At 44.1% G+C, this 17,191-nt stretch overlaps 1 protein-coding gene across 1 annotated transcript in view; it reads left to right on the top strand.

The window, feature by feature from the left end:
* LOC148036239 (uncharacterized) overlaps positions 1 to 16,320 on the top strand; it is a 72,298-nt gene extending 55,978 nt beyond the window's left edge. The window contains exons 4-9 of the mRNA XM_087679108.1: positions 13,411 to 13,590; positions 13,669 to 13,836; positions 14,126 to 14,299; positions 14,384 to 14,538; positions 14,624 to 14,765; positions 14,931 to 16,320. Of these exons, the coding sequence (XP_087535234.1) occupies positions 13,411 to 13,590; positions 13,669 to 13,836; positions 14,126 to 14,299; positions 14,384 to 14,538; positions 14,624 to 14,765; positions 14,931 to 15,002 (891 nt within the window). The 3' untranslated portion in view covers positions 15,003 to 16,320. The remainder of the gene's footprint in view (positions 1 to 13,410; positions 13,591 to 13,668; positions 13,837 to 14,125; positions 14,300 to 14,383; positions 14,539 to 14,623; positions 14,766 to 14,930) is intronic.
* Positions 16,321 to 17,191: the final 871 nt, after the last annotated feature.

Here is a 17,191-nt window from a genome sequence, read left to right as displayed (position 1 = left end):
AAGAAAGAGAAGGGCAAGGTCAAAAGCACTAATGATAACAAAGATGAGAAGAAGAATAGCCGATATGCAAAGAGGAGGAGTGTGAAGATAGAGGAAGTTAATGTAGTTAGTCAAGAGAGTGATAGTGGTAGTAATGTACTCTTTGCTTCTTCTTTTAGTGCACAATCATTGATTGTAGATTTTGATGACAACATGCACACTTGGATTCTTGATTTAGGTGCTTCTTTTCATGTAATACCACACTGTGAGTGGCTTTCTAACTACAGTGGTGATAGACATGGTGTTGTCCACTTGGGGGACAACTATGCATGCAACATTGCAGAGATTAGCAATGTGCAGTTGGCATTCAGTGTTCACTTTGTCAGAGTGCAGCGGTGCGGAACCGTAGGACTGAGAGAGAGAGAACGCAGAGAGAGAAGGGAGAGAAAGAGACAGTGGACGATGAAGATCTGCTGTATAAAGAATGCTGAATACAAAGATATACAAGGGCGCAATGCGCTGGACTGCGTGTCTCCACCTCGACGATGCAACCTGCTGTCCACCTCGAAGTCTGCTGCAGTCTGCACTGTCTGCTGTCTGAAATCTGCGAACAGAGGCAGAAACTGCGCGTCACTGGTCTGTAATCTGCGTCAGAGAAGTGTGTCCAGACTGCTGAAGGTGTCGACTATAAATAGCCGAAATCTGCCAGGAAATAAGGCGCCAGAAATAGGGCACAGCCAGAGAATAGGTCGGCTGCATTAAATGCAGCCGACTGGGCTGCAGGCAGTCGGACTGCCACGTGGCAGTCCGACTGCACAGTCCGACTGTGCAGCTGCCCTCCAAACAGGCTATGATCTCTAACACCCCCTCTCAGAGCCTGGACAGGGCAGAAGCCTGAGGGATCTGGAATGTCGCCGAAGTAGAGCCTGAGGAAGCGCCTCCGTAAACAAATCCGCAAGATTGTCCTCCGTCTTGCAATACTCCACAGTGATGGTCTCATCCAGAAGCTTTTCTCAGATGAAGTGGTACTGGATCTCAATGTGCTTCGTCCGGGCATGAAAAACAAGGTTCCTTGCCAAGGCAATGCAACTCTCATTGTCACATTGCAGCAATGTAGGACGAGTCTGGGGGCACCCAAGCTCCTCCAATAATCTCCGAAGCCACACAACCTCGCATGTGGTGGAGGACGCGACCCGATACTCCGCCTCCGTAGACGAAAGGGCTACCGTGGGCTGCTTCTTGCTACTCCATGAAATAACACCTGCACCCAAAGTAAAACAGTAACCTGTAGTAGACCGCCTGTGGTCCACGTCACCGGCCCAATCCGAGTCGCTCCAACCTGCAAGTACAAGATCTGACCCATCTGTCCCTGCGGGGTAATGAATCCCCAAATCAGACGTCCCCCTCAGATACCGAAGTATCCTCTGAGCAGCCTGCCAATGCACCGTCTTAGGTTCACTCATGAACCCTGCCAAGAGCCCAACAGCAAAACATAGATCAACCCTGGTGTTGAGAAGCCAAATCAAGGACCCAATCAACTGTCGATAGCGGGACGCATCCGCCAAAGGAGAAGCTAAATGGGAAGTAGCTTTCCAGTTTGGATCCATAGGAGTAGAGAGGGCTCGACAATCTTCCATCTCAAAAGACACCAAGAGCTCCTGTACATACCTCTGTTGAGAGATAAAGATCCCCCTCTGAGACTGATAAATCTCATGGCCCAAAAAGAAATGGAGTAGCCCCAAATCCGTCATCTCGAACGTCCGATGTAAAGCTGACTTTGTCTCCTGGACCTGTTGTGCAGTATCACCTGTGACAATCAAATCATCAACATATAATACAAACAGCACACAACCATCCTCGGAAGTGTGTACGTACAGCTGCGGATCGGCCTTGGACCGCCGATATCCCAACTGAGACTGGAGAAACGAATCAATCTTCTCGTTCCATGCACGCGGAGCCTGCTTGAGGCCATACAAGGCCTTCTTCAACCTGTAGACTTTCCCATCTGAAGAACCAAAGCCAGGAGGCTGCTCAACATAGATCTCCTCCTTCAAATCACCATTCAGGAAGGCCGACTTCACATCCAACTGATAAACAGGCCATCTCCTATGGCCAGCCAAAGCAAGAACAGCTCTGATGGTCGCCATCCGAGCTGTGGGGGCAAAAGTGTCATGACAGTCAATACCTGGGCGCTGTGCAAAACCTTTAGCAACAAGGCGAGCCTTGTGCTTATCCAAAGTACCATCACTGAGATATTTGGTCTTGAAGACCCACTTGACTCCAATCACCTTCTTCTTCGGGGGGCGGGGCACGAGTGACCAAGTGCCATTCCTCTCAATAGCCTCCAACTCGGCTTCCATAGCTTTCTTCCATGGGGCGGACTATAAAGCCTCCTTCACGGAGGTGGGCTCTCGATCTTGCATAACACGGGTCATCAAACAATAGTTGGAGCAAACCAGCTCCGTAGAATGTGCCTGGTGCCTCCGTGACCGTCGCGGACCATCCTGCGGTCCCCACTCCTCAGGAATCCCCTCGATCCCTGAATCACGGAGTGTGTCACGGGCCCAGCGAGGAGGAGGCCGAACCTCCCCTCGTCGTTCTCCATCAGCAGAAGACTCTGGAATATCCACCAGTGGTAACTTCTCAGAGGTGTCCGGTGGAACTGTAGACTCTGTGTCAAAAACAGAATCATAATCAAAAGGCACGGGCTCCAGTGGAACTGTAGAAGGAGCCCAACTCTCCCCTGGATCTCCAAGAACGGGATGCTCCTCACCCGTTGAAGTAGCCGGAACCTCCACAAACCGCACATCACGGCTAGTGTACACATCCCGCTTGACGGGATCATACAATCGGTAGCCTTGGGACTGGGAGTTGTAGCCAACAAATACCTGTTTTCGGGAACCCCCTTCAAATTTATCACGGTGAGCCTTGGGAATGTGAACATAGGCATCACAGCCAAAGACCCGAAAGTAAGAAACATCTGGCTTCGTCCCAAAATAAGCCTCAAATGGAGTCATCCCTTCCACGGTCGAAGTAGGGGATCGATTAAGGATGTGGACTGCAGTAGCCACAGCCTTGGCCCACAGAACCTGAGGGGTCTGTCGGTGCTCCATCATGGTGCGCGCCATCTCGATCACACTGCGGTTCTTCCGTTCAAGAATACCATTTTCTTGAGGAGTATTGGTATTGGCAAACTCCTGGTGAATTCCTCTATCTGCACAAAACCGAGCAAACTCATTAGACACAAATTCACCTCCCTTGTCGGATCGCAAGGTCTTCAACTTCCGGCCTGATCGGTTCTCCTAAAAGAGAAGCCAATCCTTGAAGTGCGAGAAAGCTTCTGACTTTAGTGCCAAAAAGTAGGCCCATGTCATCCTGCTATAGTCATCCACGATCAGCATGAAGTACGAGCTCCCACGCAGGGACTCATTCCTCATAGGGCCATATAGATCCGTAGATACTAGCTCCATCGGTGAAGTAGACCACCGCGAAGCTGTGTGGGGAATGGCATCTCTATGCTGCTTCCCCCGAATGCAGGAGACACATGGCTGCTGGCTCACCACTATATTCGGCAACCCTCGAACAAGCTGTCCACGTGACGCCCTCCGAAGATAGTCATAGTTCAGGTGACCAAACCGAGCATGCCATAATTCAGACTGTGACTGGGAGGTAAGAAGAAGAGTAGAGAGGGCAGTGGAAGACTTCAATTTGTAAATGCCGTTCTCCTCATATCCAGATGAGAGAACCTTCCTCGATCCACGATCAAGGATGCGCACCGTAGTACTGTCAAACTCCACCAAAAGACCAAGGGAGCAAATCTTATGAACTGAAAGGAGATGGTACCCTAATCCTGGTACATGCAAAACCTCTGAGGTATGGGTACCACCTCGTCCATCCGGAATAAGCTGCATCTTACCCCGACCTGCAATAGAAATTGAAGAGCTGTCTCCAATGAGAATCTGCCCACGCGAGGGTCGCAGCTGGGCAACACCATCTGATGAAGGAGTCATGTGCCGTGAGGCACCACTATCAACAATCCACTCTCGAGCCTGGGGAGCCGTCATCGCAGCATCAGAAGCATTCGGTGAAGCGTCCTCAATGACAGCTAGATGAAGAAATGTAGCTGATGAGGGTGCAGCCACCGCTCCAGAATCCTTGGTGTCCTTCTTCTTGGTGTCCTTCGTGTCTTTGTCAGGGCAATCCTTCTTCCAATGGGCAGTCTTTCCACAAATATGGCATGTGGAGTCTTTGTCCTTGTCCTTCTCCTTGTCCTTCTTGGACTTGTTATCCCCCTTCTTCTTCTTTTGGTCCTTCCCCTTCTTCTGAGAGGCTTGACCTGTCAGCGCCTCCGACTTGGAAGCATTCTGTCCCTTTAACTGTTCCTCTTGGTCCAAGACCATAGGAACCAACTCTTCCCAGCGAAGAGTAGACTCTCGCCCCGAAGCAATAAGGGCAGAGTAAAATGTACCGAATCGTGGCGGCAACTGGGACAATAGTGTGATCGCCTATGTCTTCGGAGGAAATCGGCTTCCCCGCATTCTGAACCTGCATCTGTAGCTGCCTTAGCTTGTTAATGTGCTCCCGTAGCGAAGAAGACTTATTTACGGACAAGGTTCGCATCTGTACCTCCAAAGAAACCCTCTTCATCAGGGTCATCCGATTGTACATCTGATCAAGCTCCAGCCATATCTCCCGAGCCACCGTCAAGTGCTCGATGTGAGTGATCACGGCTGTAGTGCATGATAGAAAGAGAAAGGATCGAATCCTGGCATTCAGTTTGTCCCAATGAGACTGGGCCCTGGCCAACTCCGCACGAGCATCGGAAGAGAGTTTGGACTCATCTCTTACCGAGGGCCGGTCAATCTCCTCGTGTACCAACTCCGCCAAATCATAGGACTCAAGGATGGCCAACATCATGACGCGCCAAATGCGATAGTTGTCGCCGTCGAGCTTCTGATCTGTAGGAAGAGCCGGTAAGACAGGCACCTTCCAGTCCATAATCGCGTGGAACTCCAAGTCCATCTCTGTAGACATCTTCACCTGCAATGCCTTCTCAAACGCAAAAGCAGCCCCCTCTGACTGGGAAAACTCAGCCTGCTAAGGCTCTTCCGCGTCCTGAGCCTTCTTCACCCGCCGGAGGCGATGAAAAAGCAAAACCTGCACTTGTAGGCTGAAAACTCAAACTTCCTCCGCGTCAAACAGTAGTAAACAGCAGCAAATCCACCACTTGTACTCCTTTCCTGTGCGCCCACACTCGTTTCAGCCTTGTTCCAAGGCGCAACCCTCCTGTCTGCCCTTAAACGCAAAAAACGCAAATTTGTGTCGCGATGGAAACTCCTCTTCAGGTTGATTCTGCGCTCAGTCAGCCCTCAAACACTGCTCTGATACCATGTCAGAGTGCAGCGGTACGGAAGCGTAGGACTGAGAGAGAGAGAACGCAGAGAGAGAAGGGAGAGAAAGAGACAGTGGACGATGAAGATCTGCTGTATAAAGAATGCTGAATACAAAGATATACAAGGGCGCAGTGCGCTGGACTGCGTGTCTCCACCTCGACGATGCAACCTGCTGTCCACCTCGAAGTCTGCTGCAGTCTGCACTGTCTGCTGTCTGAAATCTGTGAACAGAGACAGAAACTGCGCGTCACCGGTCTGTAATCTGCGTCAGAGAAGTGTGTCCAGACTGCTGAAAGTGTCGACTATAAATAGCCGAAATCTGCCAGGAAATAAGGCGCCAGAAATAGGGCGCAGCCAGAAAATAGGTCGGCTGCATTAAATGCAGCCGACTGGGCTGCAGGCAGTCGGACTGCCACGTGGCAGTCCAACTGCACAGTCCGACTGTGCAGCTGCCCTCCAAACAGGCTATGATCTCTAACACACTTTGCATAATGGACAGAGAGGACAGCAAGAAATAGCATAAAGCTATGTTGCTAGAGATGGAATATCTAAAGAAGAATGGTACTTGGGATTTGGTGGATTTGCCTAAGGGACAGAAAGTCCTACCATGTAAATGGGTTTACAAGATGGTCACTTTTGGTTCTTCACCAAAGTACAAAGCACGACTTGTTGCAAAATAGTATAAGCAGGAACATGGGATTGACTTTGAAGAGATCTTTTCTCCTGTAGTCAAGATGACTACTTTGCGAACCATATTGGGCTTGGTTGCATGTGAGGATATGAAACTCAACAGATGGATGTCAAGATTGCTTTCTTATATGGTGACCTGTATGAGGGCATATATATGCAATAGCTAGAAGGTTTTGTAGCCAAGGGGCATGAAAAGATGGTATGTAAACTCAACAAAATCTTTTATGGGCTGAAACTGGCACCGTGTGAATGGTATAATAAGTTTGATATATTAATGCAATCTCAAAGATTTAAAAGAAGTTAAGTGGATCACTGCTTATATACTAAGAAAGCAACAGATGGTAGATTTATTATACTAATTTTGTATGTGGATGATATGCTAATCGGTGGTAGGGATGTTCATGCGTTGGACACATTGAAGTAGAACCTACATAAAAGTTTTGATATGAAGGATCTTGTTGAGGCAAACCACATTTTTAGTATATGTATACTGAGGGACAGATTGGAAGGTTTTCGTTATGTGTCACAATAGAAGTATGTATCCAAGATTTTGTAGCGTTTCAATATGGAGGGGGGGAAAGCAAGTGGTGTACCGTTGCCTCCATATGTGAAACTCAGTGCAAAGGACAGGCCTTCATCTGATGATGAAAAGGCTGAAATGGCCAAGATTCCATATGCTTCAGCTATGGGTAGCTTGATATATACTATGGTTGCTACACGTCCTGGCAAAGCATTTACGGTAGAAGTGATTAGCAGATACATGGCACATACTGGTAGAAAGCATTGGGAAGCAATGAAAGGTATCATGAGATTTAAGGGCACAAATCAAAGGATTTGTGCATCTGCTTTGGAAAGTGGAAGGCATTTGTCGTTGGCTTTACGGATGCAGACAATGATGGTCATGCTACCTGCAAGAAGTCTACTTTAGGGTATGCATTCACCTTCATAGAGGGAGCAGTTTCCTGGATCTCCAGGCTAGAGAAGTGTGTTGCATTGTTTACTATAGAGGCAGAGCATGTGACTTCCATTGAGACATGCAAGGAGGCTTTATGGTTTTTACATATGGTGGGAGAGCGTGGTATTACTGAGACCTCTATCCTCCATTGGAATAGCAAAAGTGCGATCATGCTAGCATGGAATCTCAAATTTCATGCAAAGATGAAGCACATATAGGTGAAGTATCACTTTATCAGGGATGTACTTGATAGCAAAAGTATTGAGCTTGTCAAGGTACATACAGATGATAATCCTAGAAATCTTCTCACGAAGGGTCTTTCAGTAGAGTGGTTTGCTCATTAGCTGATAGATGATGGAAGTTGGATAGTATATGTATTTCAGCTTTGCACATACTTAGACTTAGTTGATTCTTTTCTTAACCTTAAAGGCACGCTGCCTTTAGGTGGGAGATTGTTGGAAATAAAGGGCCACCGTGCCTTTTATACATGCTCAGGTGTGAATACACCCTTAGCACTTGTACTTTACATATAATTATCACACACAAAAAAAAAGACTAAAAGAGATACAACTTATTGTACCCACACATTATTCAATTCTCTTACTCTCACTCTCTACTTCTGCTCACTCTTTCTCTCTCTCCACCACTGCCATTGCTGCACCTGAATCAAGAATCCAAGTGTGCATGTCACCATCAAAATCGGCAATCAATGATTGTGCACTAAAAGAAGAAGCAAAGAGTGCCACTGTCACTGTTGTGACTTACTACATTGACTTCCTCTATCTTTACATTGCTCTTCTTTCCATGTTGGCTATACTTTTTCTCGTCTTTGCTATCATCAATGCTTTTGCCCTTGCCCTTTTCTTTTTGCCACTAAAAGCAATCCTGCTTGAAGTGCCCTTTCTTGCCACAATGATGGCACTCTACATTTTTTCCATGAAACTTGTTGTGTGCTTTGTTTTTAGACTTGCCCTTTTTGCTGGGATGTGCCTCTAGTATGCGGTGCATCGGAAAACTTGCTTGCTGAATTATTTTGTCCATTTAACTCTTCCAAAGTAAAGAGCTCTCCACATCTGAATATAACAAAATGGCATTGGAGTTACTCATTGTTGTTCTAAAAGTGTCCCAACTTTTAGGCAAAATACATAGCAAAAATGTTGCCTTGAACTCTTCATCAATGTTGAACTCCAAAGTAATCAACTAGCTAAAAATAGAGTTAAAATCATTCAAATGTACAGATATAGTTGTAGTTGTTGGTTTTACCCTTGTCTTTATGGGCTTCATCTGTTTCTTCTGCACCAAGACATTATAGCATTGCTTCTGGCATATAGCAAAGTTGTGTGCACCCTCAAGCTACTTAATGTGCAAAAGATTGCTGCTATCATTGTTGCTAGCCATGATTTACAGCCCAAAAATACTTCAACAAAACGTAAATCAATTTTCAGAGTCACAAAGTAAATTTTTAGAGTCACAAAATGTGTGCTACAACACATCACAAGTAATTGCAACTATGCCATGGGCAAATAAATCAAATTGCATCCACGGGCACAAATTTGATCCATACTGTCAAAAGTCCCAAAATTTCTTTGCTCAAATTGCATAAGACATAACTTTTGAGTAGATTCCACAATCCAATTTTGCCAAAATTCCACAAATTTTGCAAAAGCCAGGGTCCAACGTGCTCAATTTGCATAGAAATTGTATTGCAAGTGCACGTCAAGACCAAATTTGACACGGATTTTACAAATTTTGCAAAAGTCCCAAATTGCACGGGGCACAAGTACATGAAAGTCCCAATTTTTGAGACTCCAATGTGTGCAAATTTCACAAATTTTGCTCAGCCAAGTGAAATTACCAAGCATACATCAAAAGCCCCAAATTCCGGGAGTACATGTATGCACAATTTCTAAGATTCTTCAATCTATACTTAGCCGTGCGTACTTGTAAAGGACTGGTTTGTGGAAGGGACTCCCCCTCACTAAGGGAACCTGAGGAGATGGGAAAGGGGTAGAAATACTCGATGACAAAGTAGTAGATGAAGGAGCTGTCAAGGGTTGAGGGGGAGAAGGTGATGGAGAGTGAGGAATCGTAGATGAAGAAGAGGTACCAAGGGGTAACTTGGAAGGGGAGGGGCTGATTTGGGCAAGGGGGCGGGGGAGGGAGGGGAGTTTTTAGTTGATGATGAAGAACCACGTGTAACATAAGAACCATCAATCGGATCTTCGAAGGCTATAGCCTTGTCAAAGATCACATCCTTGCTTATCTTGATCTTTCGAGTCTTCGAGTCGTAGAGCTGATAGCCCTTTTTGATTGTACTATAACCCATGAAGATAAGCTTCTCTGACTTGGGGTCGAGTTTGCTGTCTCTTTTCTTCTTGTCCTCATGGACATATGCCTCGTATCTAAAGATGCGAAAGTGGGAAATTGAAGACTTATTCCCAAGGAAAGCCTGGTAAGGAATCATATCCTTCAATGCCGAAGTAGGTGACCTATTGCAGATATGTACAGCAGTAGCCACTGCCTCACCCCATAAGGAATGGGGAAGACTCCTGTGCTCCAACATCGATTGGGCTATTTTGAGCATGCTTTGATTGGCACACTCCATCACACCATTTTTTAATGGTGTGTTTGGATGGAAATACTCATCCGGATATCGTGGTCCCTACAAAACTCAGAAAATAGGTTAGAAGAATACTTGCTGCTATAATCTGCTCAAACACTTTGAACTTTGAAGGATGTTTGCTTCTCTGCAAACACCTTCCACTTGCAAAAGTGAAAGTACGCCTTGCTTTTGTACTCCAAGAAATAGGGCTACACAATGACTAAAGTTGGCAACAATTAGCATAAGGTACTTGGCCTTACCAAGGGAGACCGTGCCCATAGGTACACAAAGGTTGGTATGTACCAACTCAAGCGGGGTAGAAGCCCTCTAAGTAGCAACCTTTGGATAAGGCTACCTATGCTACTTGCCCCTTAAGCAACTAGGACATCGAGAGTGAATGGGAGAGAAATCTGAAAGTCCCTTCACCATTTTCTTCCTAGAAGCCCGCTAAATAGCATCAAGGTTTAAATGCCCATAACGAGCATGCCAAAGTAGTCCAAGCTCATTTGAAGACTATGTAGCAAGGGCTGCGAGTGTGTAAAGCCTACCCTCCTGTGTACTTATCCAAAGAGTAGCTCTTGAAGATGCATCCTCCATTGTGACTGCATCCTGGGTAAAGACAATTCAAGTACCTAGCTGTGTAAGACCGTAAATAGACAAGAGGTTAAAGCCCAAATTTGGTACACAGAGGACTTTGGCCGAAGAAGAATGTCAATCGGACAAGGAAATGGTCCCCACTCCACACGCGAGAACTAAAGAGTTGTCACCAATGGTGGTAGATTCCCCTTTGGATCGCATATTCCGAAGCCAATCTTGGTGAAAGGGCCTAAAACAAAAGAAATGCATACTAAAAGGCCAGAGCTCCCATGTCTACGTTAGACTTTGATAAGAGCTCACAATCAAGAGATAACAGACTGAGAATACTAAAGGTGGCAGGCTAATAGGAAGTAGTTGTTTTGCCTTTTCCCTTTGAGTTTGAGGGTTGCCATGACTTCCTTTTGTTTCTATGGCTGGCTGTAAATGCTTGATTGTCCATACTTATGTTAGAGCAATCCACCCTTGATTGCTCTTCTTGCAATAATAAGGGCACCAATGTATCAAATGTGTATGTCTTGGCATCTCCTTTTGCAAGTAAGCGAAGTGTAGTGGCAAAACTTTGATAAGTATTAGGTGGGCCAGCCAAGACTATAGATACAAGACATGCATTAGGAATTATGCATGCATTTATAGAATTACCCTTTATCATGTGCTCCATCTCAAGTAGGCTACATGAGCCTCATTGTGCACGTGACATAACGAAGCAAGCTTATCCCAAGCATCCTTGGCCTTTGTGCATGACCAAATATGCGGGATAACCTATCTCTTGCATGAGAGTGCAATCAAAGCATGAGCTTGGGAATCACACCCATCCCATCTCAATTGATTTGCAATGGGAGGTGCAACAAGAGCTGGAGCGGAAGATCCACTAGTGACAATGGATGAGCTAGATGAACTTGTAGCATTCTGTGTAGTTGGGCTTGTAGGCCTAATTTTTAAATCACATACATAACCCCAAAGCTGGTTGGCAACTAAGACATGCTTCATCATGTATGTCCACATGGGATAAGTAGTGCCATCCAATTTATCAAAGTCCCCAAACATATTGGGCAAATCATTTTTTCTTGTCGTTTCTTGCTGCAAGTTGGTGGTATTTGTGATCAACAGCTGTCCAAAGTACAAATGTAGGGGCAGCACAAAAATAAAGCAAAGAAAAGGTCAAAAACTTACAATTTTTTGCAATATTGATGATGGTGAGGAAAATTTTGCAGCTGAAAAGACTTCAATGTTCGTGAATGTCAATGTAGAAGGTGCAATTGGCCTCAATGTCGATGAATTTGGGGAAATTTCACAAAAGCCCCAAATTTATCTATTGAAAATTTATGAAATTTGAACTTGAATGGAAAAAGGCCCATATTTTTGGCACGAAATTGGGCAATTTTGGCTGCCGAACATAAATCCCCGAAATATTGGTGAAATTTGGGATTTGTGGGCAAAAGCCCCAATCTCTTTTTGAGAAATTGAATGGAAATTGAAATCTGCTGCAAAGAACCCCAAATTTTGTGCTCATGAAGGGGCCATGCATGAATAGGACTTTATTTCTTGGGTTAATGCTGATGAAGACTTGGAAGAAATAGTAATTTGGTATTTGGGACTGTTGGGCGTCAGGCGGCGGGTGTCAGGCCAGGCTGTTGATTGAAATGCAAACTGTCGGGGGGATTTGCACAGGGCAAACATGGCAGGTGAACACGTGCGCAGTCTGGGCTGCCGTGTTGGGCAGGTCAACACTAACACTGGATGTGAGACTGACAGGGCTGTCACCAGGTGAAACGGGGCAGTTGAGCACGCAGGGCAAACGGAACGTGGCAGTTGAGTGCTGATGTCGAGTAGCGCAGACAGCGACGATGACAAGCAGGCTGGCGCAGCTTATGCAGGCTGTAGGCATGAAGGATGGGACAGCTGGCACAGCAGGGACAAGCTAATCAACACAGGCAGTTTCACTGACTGTCGCCAAGGAGAAGAGCAGCCAAGTGCAAGGCTCAACGGCAGCTCAGGCAGCGATGGCAGCGGCCGAAAGGTATGCTCTGATACCATTGTTAGGCTTATTACCCTTTGGTGATCAATGATCCTTGCACTTCATCACATTGGCACTGCAGGGGGGTTGTTAGAATTTGCCAATTCTAGGTAGTGCCCAATGTAATTTGTGAGGTGTGGACACTCATTAGAGTGTCAAAGTGTGGTGTGTCTAGGACTTTAAATGTGGTGAGACTAGGCTCTAGAGTTAAGTTAATCCAACTCTAGTTAGGGTCTGGGGGTTTAGTTAGGTCAACCTTAGGCCTTAGTTGTATTTTTGTACTTTCATTTGGTGTTGTGCAATCTTGATCTAATACACTCTCTTGAGCTCACACTAACTACCGTTCACTGTCTCTCTCCTCCATAGCCAGCTGAGTTTCACATTTGTAACCCAGTGTGTAGCAGAAAATCAAGCTCACATGCTGCTGTTTACAGTGAACACCAAATAGAAGGCAAATAACATCCCAAAGACCACTCGAAAGAGTCTGCTGTGAATGACCTCTCAAGCTGTGACTCTGATGGCAATTTTGATAACATGAATACCTCAGAAGGGGGGCTAAGGCTGCAGTGTAGTTTGCGAGGCCTCCGCCTCTCATTGAGATGGAGAAGATATCTCGGTGAAATCACAGTTGGGCACCTTATAGGCTGAATGTGTGTATAAATATCCCTTACTGAGAAGGAACAAGTGGTGATAGAAAACAACAATTCTGAAGTTAAAGCACCATCAGAATGAGAATCTCGTCTAAAGGAGGTGCATAGTACCCTTGCTTTCATGCGACCTTCATGTTCAAAAATAGTGGAATGGACAGAGTAACCTTTTGGTAGGGGTCATGCCTTTTTATTGAGAAGGGGACCATGTCTTTCTCCACCCCCCCCGTCCAAATCTGGTCACAGACAGTCGCAGTAAACAGTTCTCATATTTTAGTTTTTGCATGGGAGCCTTCAGCTTGGGAGCGTTGTTCCATTTTCTATTTCATTCTCTCTTTGCTGTCCACACTCCTCTGCACCTTTGTTTCCATTAGTCATGTTTTTATGTTCCTGTCTTCTTGATTTGCAATTGAAGTGCTTATATGTCTTGTTTTGCATTATTTGTCTGTAGTTATAGTTTCCTTTTATTTCATTGTGTGGCAATACTGACAAATGAAGCTAACACTGATATGAGATCACCATCTTGTTTGCAGTTGAAAGGAGGAGAATTTTCAACCAAAAATGGGATAAGCTATTTGGAGTCCAAGTATCTTCTGCTCATGTTTTACTGCCAGTGTGTTATGTTTTATATTCTCTTGAAGGCAGAAGGAAGATCTGTCAAAAATCACCCTGTCATTGAGAGGCTGATTGAGATTCGTCTATTTCTAGAAAAGGTGAAAACAAATGTTTCAAGACAGCCAACTGTATTATTTTCTGTATCAAGTGCTCACATAAGTGTATATTGTCCACAGATTCGACCTATAGACAAGAAGCTCCAATATCAGATTGAAAAGCTTGTGAAACTAGCATCAGGTTCTTCTTATACAGCTAGAGGTGAGGCAGATGAACAAGAAGAGGATGCATTAATGTACAAGCCAAATCCAGACATGCTTGTTTCAAAGATAGATGAAAATGACAAGGTATATATATCCCATAAAATAAAGTCTTTGATATGGACTGGGCGGCTTTAATCAGAGGCTGGTTTGTTCATGAATATGTTTTCGATGTTTTGGCTTTTCAAAGAAGTCTTTCCAAATCACATAATCTGGTGTATTCTGTTCATATTAGAGTACTTATCTCCTAATATGAACAATTTACCTCCTTTAAATTGATCAACAGACTGAGAAGTCATGTTGTTTCCTGTTTGCTTCAGTTCAGGGTGTTGTTTCTAGTACAATCCTCATGTAATATTTAAGCTGTTCCTTGCAGGAGAAAGGTGGCATTTATCGTCCCCCTATGATAGCTCCAACCACCATGGGTGAAGAAAGAATTCCCAAGAGTAGAACAGCTGAATCCAGGGCTCAAAAGGAGGCACTGCGGAAAGCCTCCAGGAGTGCCTTCATTAAGGAACTTGCCAATGAGTTAGAGGGGAAACCTGAAGAAGTATGTGGTCACTTTTGTATGTGTATGTGTTTTTTGGTTGAATCAAAATTGGAAATACATACCAATCGACAATGCTTGATACAGGTTAGAGAATATGTCGGGTCAGAGAGCAAAGAGATGTCAAGGGAACTGTCTAGGCTTGAAGCTCGTGCACAGCAAGAAGAGAATCTTTTTGCACGTGTCCCACTCTCTAGGGTTGAAAAGAAAAGATTAAAGCATCTGAAAAGATCACAAAATGGGTAAGCGCTATACAACTTTTTGGGTTGGATGCCATTCAAGAAGATCACATGCCTTTCTTCTTCATGCTTTTGGATGTTTTGGCAGGCTGTTGGGGATGTTAGATAGCTTTGATGATGATGTTGCGAATATGTTGGACATGGAGAACAAATCTTCGAATAGGTCTGATTTGGACATGTCAAAGCCTGAAGAGTTGCCACAGACTTTCAGTAAACTGCGGAAACCCAAGGTAAGATTTGGAGCTACCAGTCTGAAATCTTCATGCTATATTATCAATGCACGGAAGAATTTGCAGGGACAGATCTCAGCAACAGAATTTGCATGCAAAATTGCTCCTAGGATGTGCACATGGTTTTTGCCCCGCAGGAGTTTTAACAGTGCTGTGGTTTTGCAGGAAACTACCAATTTCAAAAGACAAAAGGGACTAACAAGCAAGAAGCCTTTTCACAAAAACAAGAAAAGATGAGAGAATGAGGGGAGCTGCAATGCTGCTTAAAGTCACACGTCAAGGTTGTGACTGAGCTGTGTCACAATCTGTGTCAGAGCAGTCTACTCTGTACAAGGGCTGTCCTTGCAGGCTCTTCTATGGGGCTTCACATGTCCCTTTATTGGGTACCATAATCCATTAAACAAGAACAGATGGGGGATCTTACTTGGCTACAAAGGTGAAATGCATCTCCTTTGGGTAAATCAGGATGTTTTAGGGAATTTTTATAGCCACACTTCTCACAGCAATATCAGATGGGTTAGTTAACAGGAAAAATGAGGTTGCCCTGCAAATCTATAGCAGCAACATATATGTATTCAGGCTGAAACGAACGGACGATGACTCTTGTACCAAATGGGTGAGGCTGCCATGGTGGCATGATGCTGATATGGATCTCACTGTCATGAAGCTCACAAGATGGTAGATGTTGAAGTAAAATGGTTTACTTTAGAACAAATGCTTTCAGCTTGCTCAACATACAGACATGTGTAAGCACTTAGTTTCATGTTAATGTCATCTATAGTTCTCAGAATGAAGTTTTGTTAAGGTGGTCCTTTTGAAGGCCAACATTCACTTTGCCCTCTGAGGAAGAGTAAAGACCCATTTGAGGAAGAGGTAGCATTGCAGTTGTGACACTTCTCAACAAATAGCAGTTATCAGTTATGCAAGATTTCTACTGTACTTCTTTCTGTGTTGTCACATTTCTAACTCCCAAGGTGTTCTTTTTTGGCATGTGCCACACAGTTAAAACGAGCTCATATGCCTGCGGTTTGAGTGAGGAAAAGGAAGCGAGAACTATGATTTTGCTAAGGTGGTTGGATTGACATTCTTATTGGGTTCTTTGCATTATGGATAAGAGCAATATGAATTTGGTAAGGTGGTTGGAAAAAGTAACTGGGTGTTTTCAATATGTCAACCATACACGTGATACACTTATGGGCTCCTAGTCCTTGGTTACAGAAGTATCAAAAATATGCCTTGCAAAGATGCACGCTTAAATATGCCATCAACCTTACATGGTGTAATACTTGTAACTTCATTGTCCCAAGGTATGGTTTCCTACACCTTGGTGGTTATTGAAGTGAAAAAACTATAGCTTGTTAAGATGTCCCCCAAAACATTTATTTAACATTATGTTCTCATAAGCTGCTCAAGTTTGAATGTTGGTTTCCCATGAAAATTGGGCTTGCGAACTTGGATATCAATGTTGGTACAACTTTGATCACTTTTCAAGCTAGAGGACTTCACACACCAAAGGAGTATGTTCAACTACTTGTGTGTTGAAAATGTACCCAACCTAGCCCTATGCTTAACAATGTAAAAGTGGGAATACATCCATATTCAATGACCTTTCGTGCTCTTAAAAACATGCCCAATTTGAATATGGCTTCATATATCCCAACTCTTCTTAAAGTATGTAACTAGGTATTGTGCATTTGTTCATCAAACTAGTAAGTCCCTATAAAAACATGCCCCACTCAAATTTAGCTATCTGAGTATCATGCATGTGTTTATCAAATTGATAAATCCTATTACATAACTACATTAAAGGGACATAATCTTTGCACAATAACATATTGAACTCATAAATTTTCTCTCATGATTCTATGTTTTCTCACATAGTCTATCTATACTGTTAACAAAGTTGATGTTATCAACTCTTTGAAGTACTCGCATACCCAAAAAGTACCCCAATCTACAATTTCCCTATCAAAAATTTTGACTTATGATTTTCTTGGCAAACAAGTATAAATTGATAGTAGTAATTCCTATGCAATAAGGATCAAAATCATGGTCACCACTTAAGTTGTGGGAGGTACTTCACTTTCCTTCACTTTGGTGTTAGTTCCATAGATTGTGCTATTGCAATTAGTAAGTGTGCTATTGAGGGTACAAGTCATGATATAGACATGAAATTTTAGAGGAAAGAGGAGAAATGAGCACAAATATGAGGATAAACCAAGCAAGTTGTCTTCATTAATTACTTAAGTTATATTTAGAATGCATGGGAAAACTCAAAACTTCCATTTTAAAATCCAACAAGTTTGCTTCTCTTGGTTGGAGATTGCTAAATTTGCATAAAGTGGCAGAGTTTGTTTTTGTGTTAAAGTGACAAAGAGTCTGTTTGCATGTTAGAGGCATGCACAAAAAGTACAGATTTCATTCAA

This window comes from Lygodium microphyllum, chromosome 5 (assembly GCF_053477565.2).
Source record: "Lygodium microphyllum isolate KBCC chromosome 5, Lygodium_microphyllum_v1.1.10, whole genome shotgun sequence".
Classification (NCBI taxonomy): Eukaryota; Viridiplantae; Streptophyta; class Polypodiopsida; order Schizaeales; family Lygodiaceae; genus Lygodium; species Lygodium microphyllum.
This window is presented reverse-complemented; position numbering and strand designations above follow the sequence as displayed.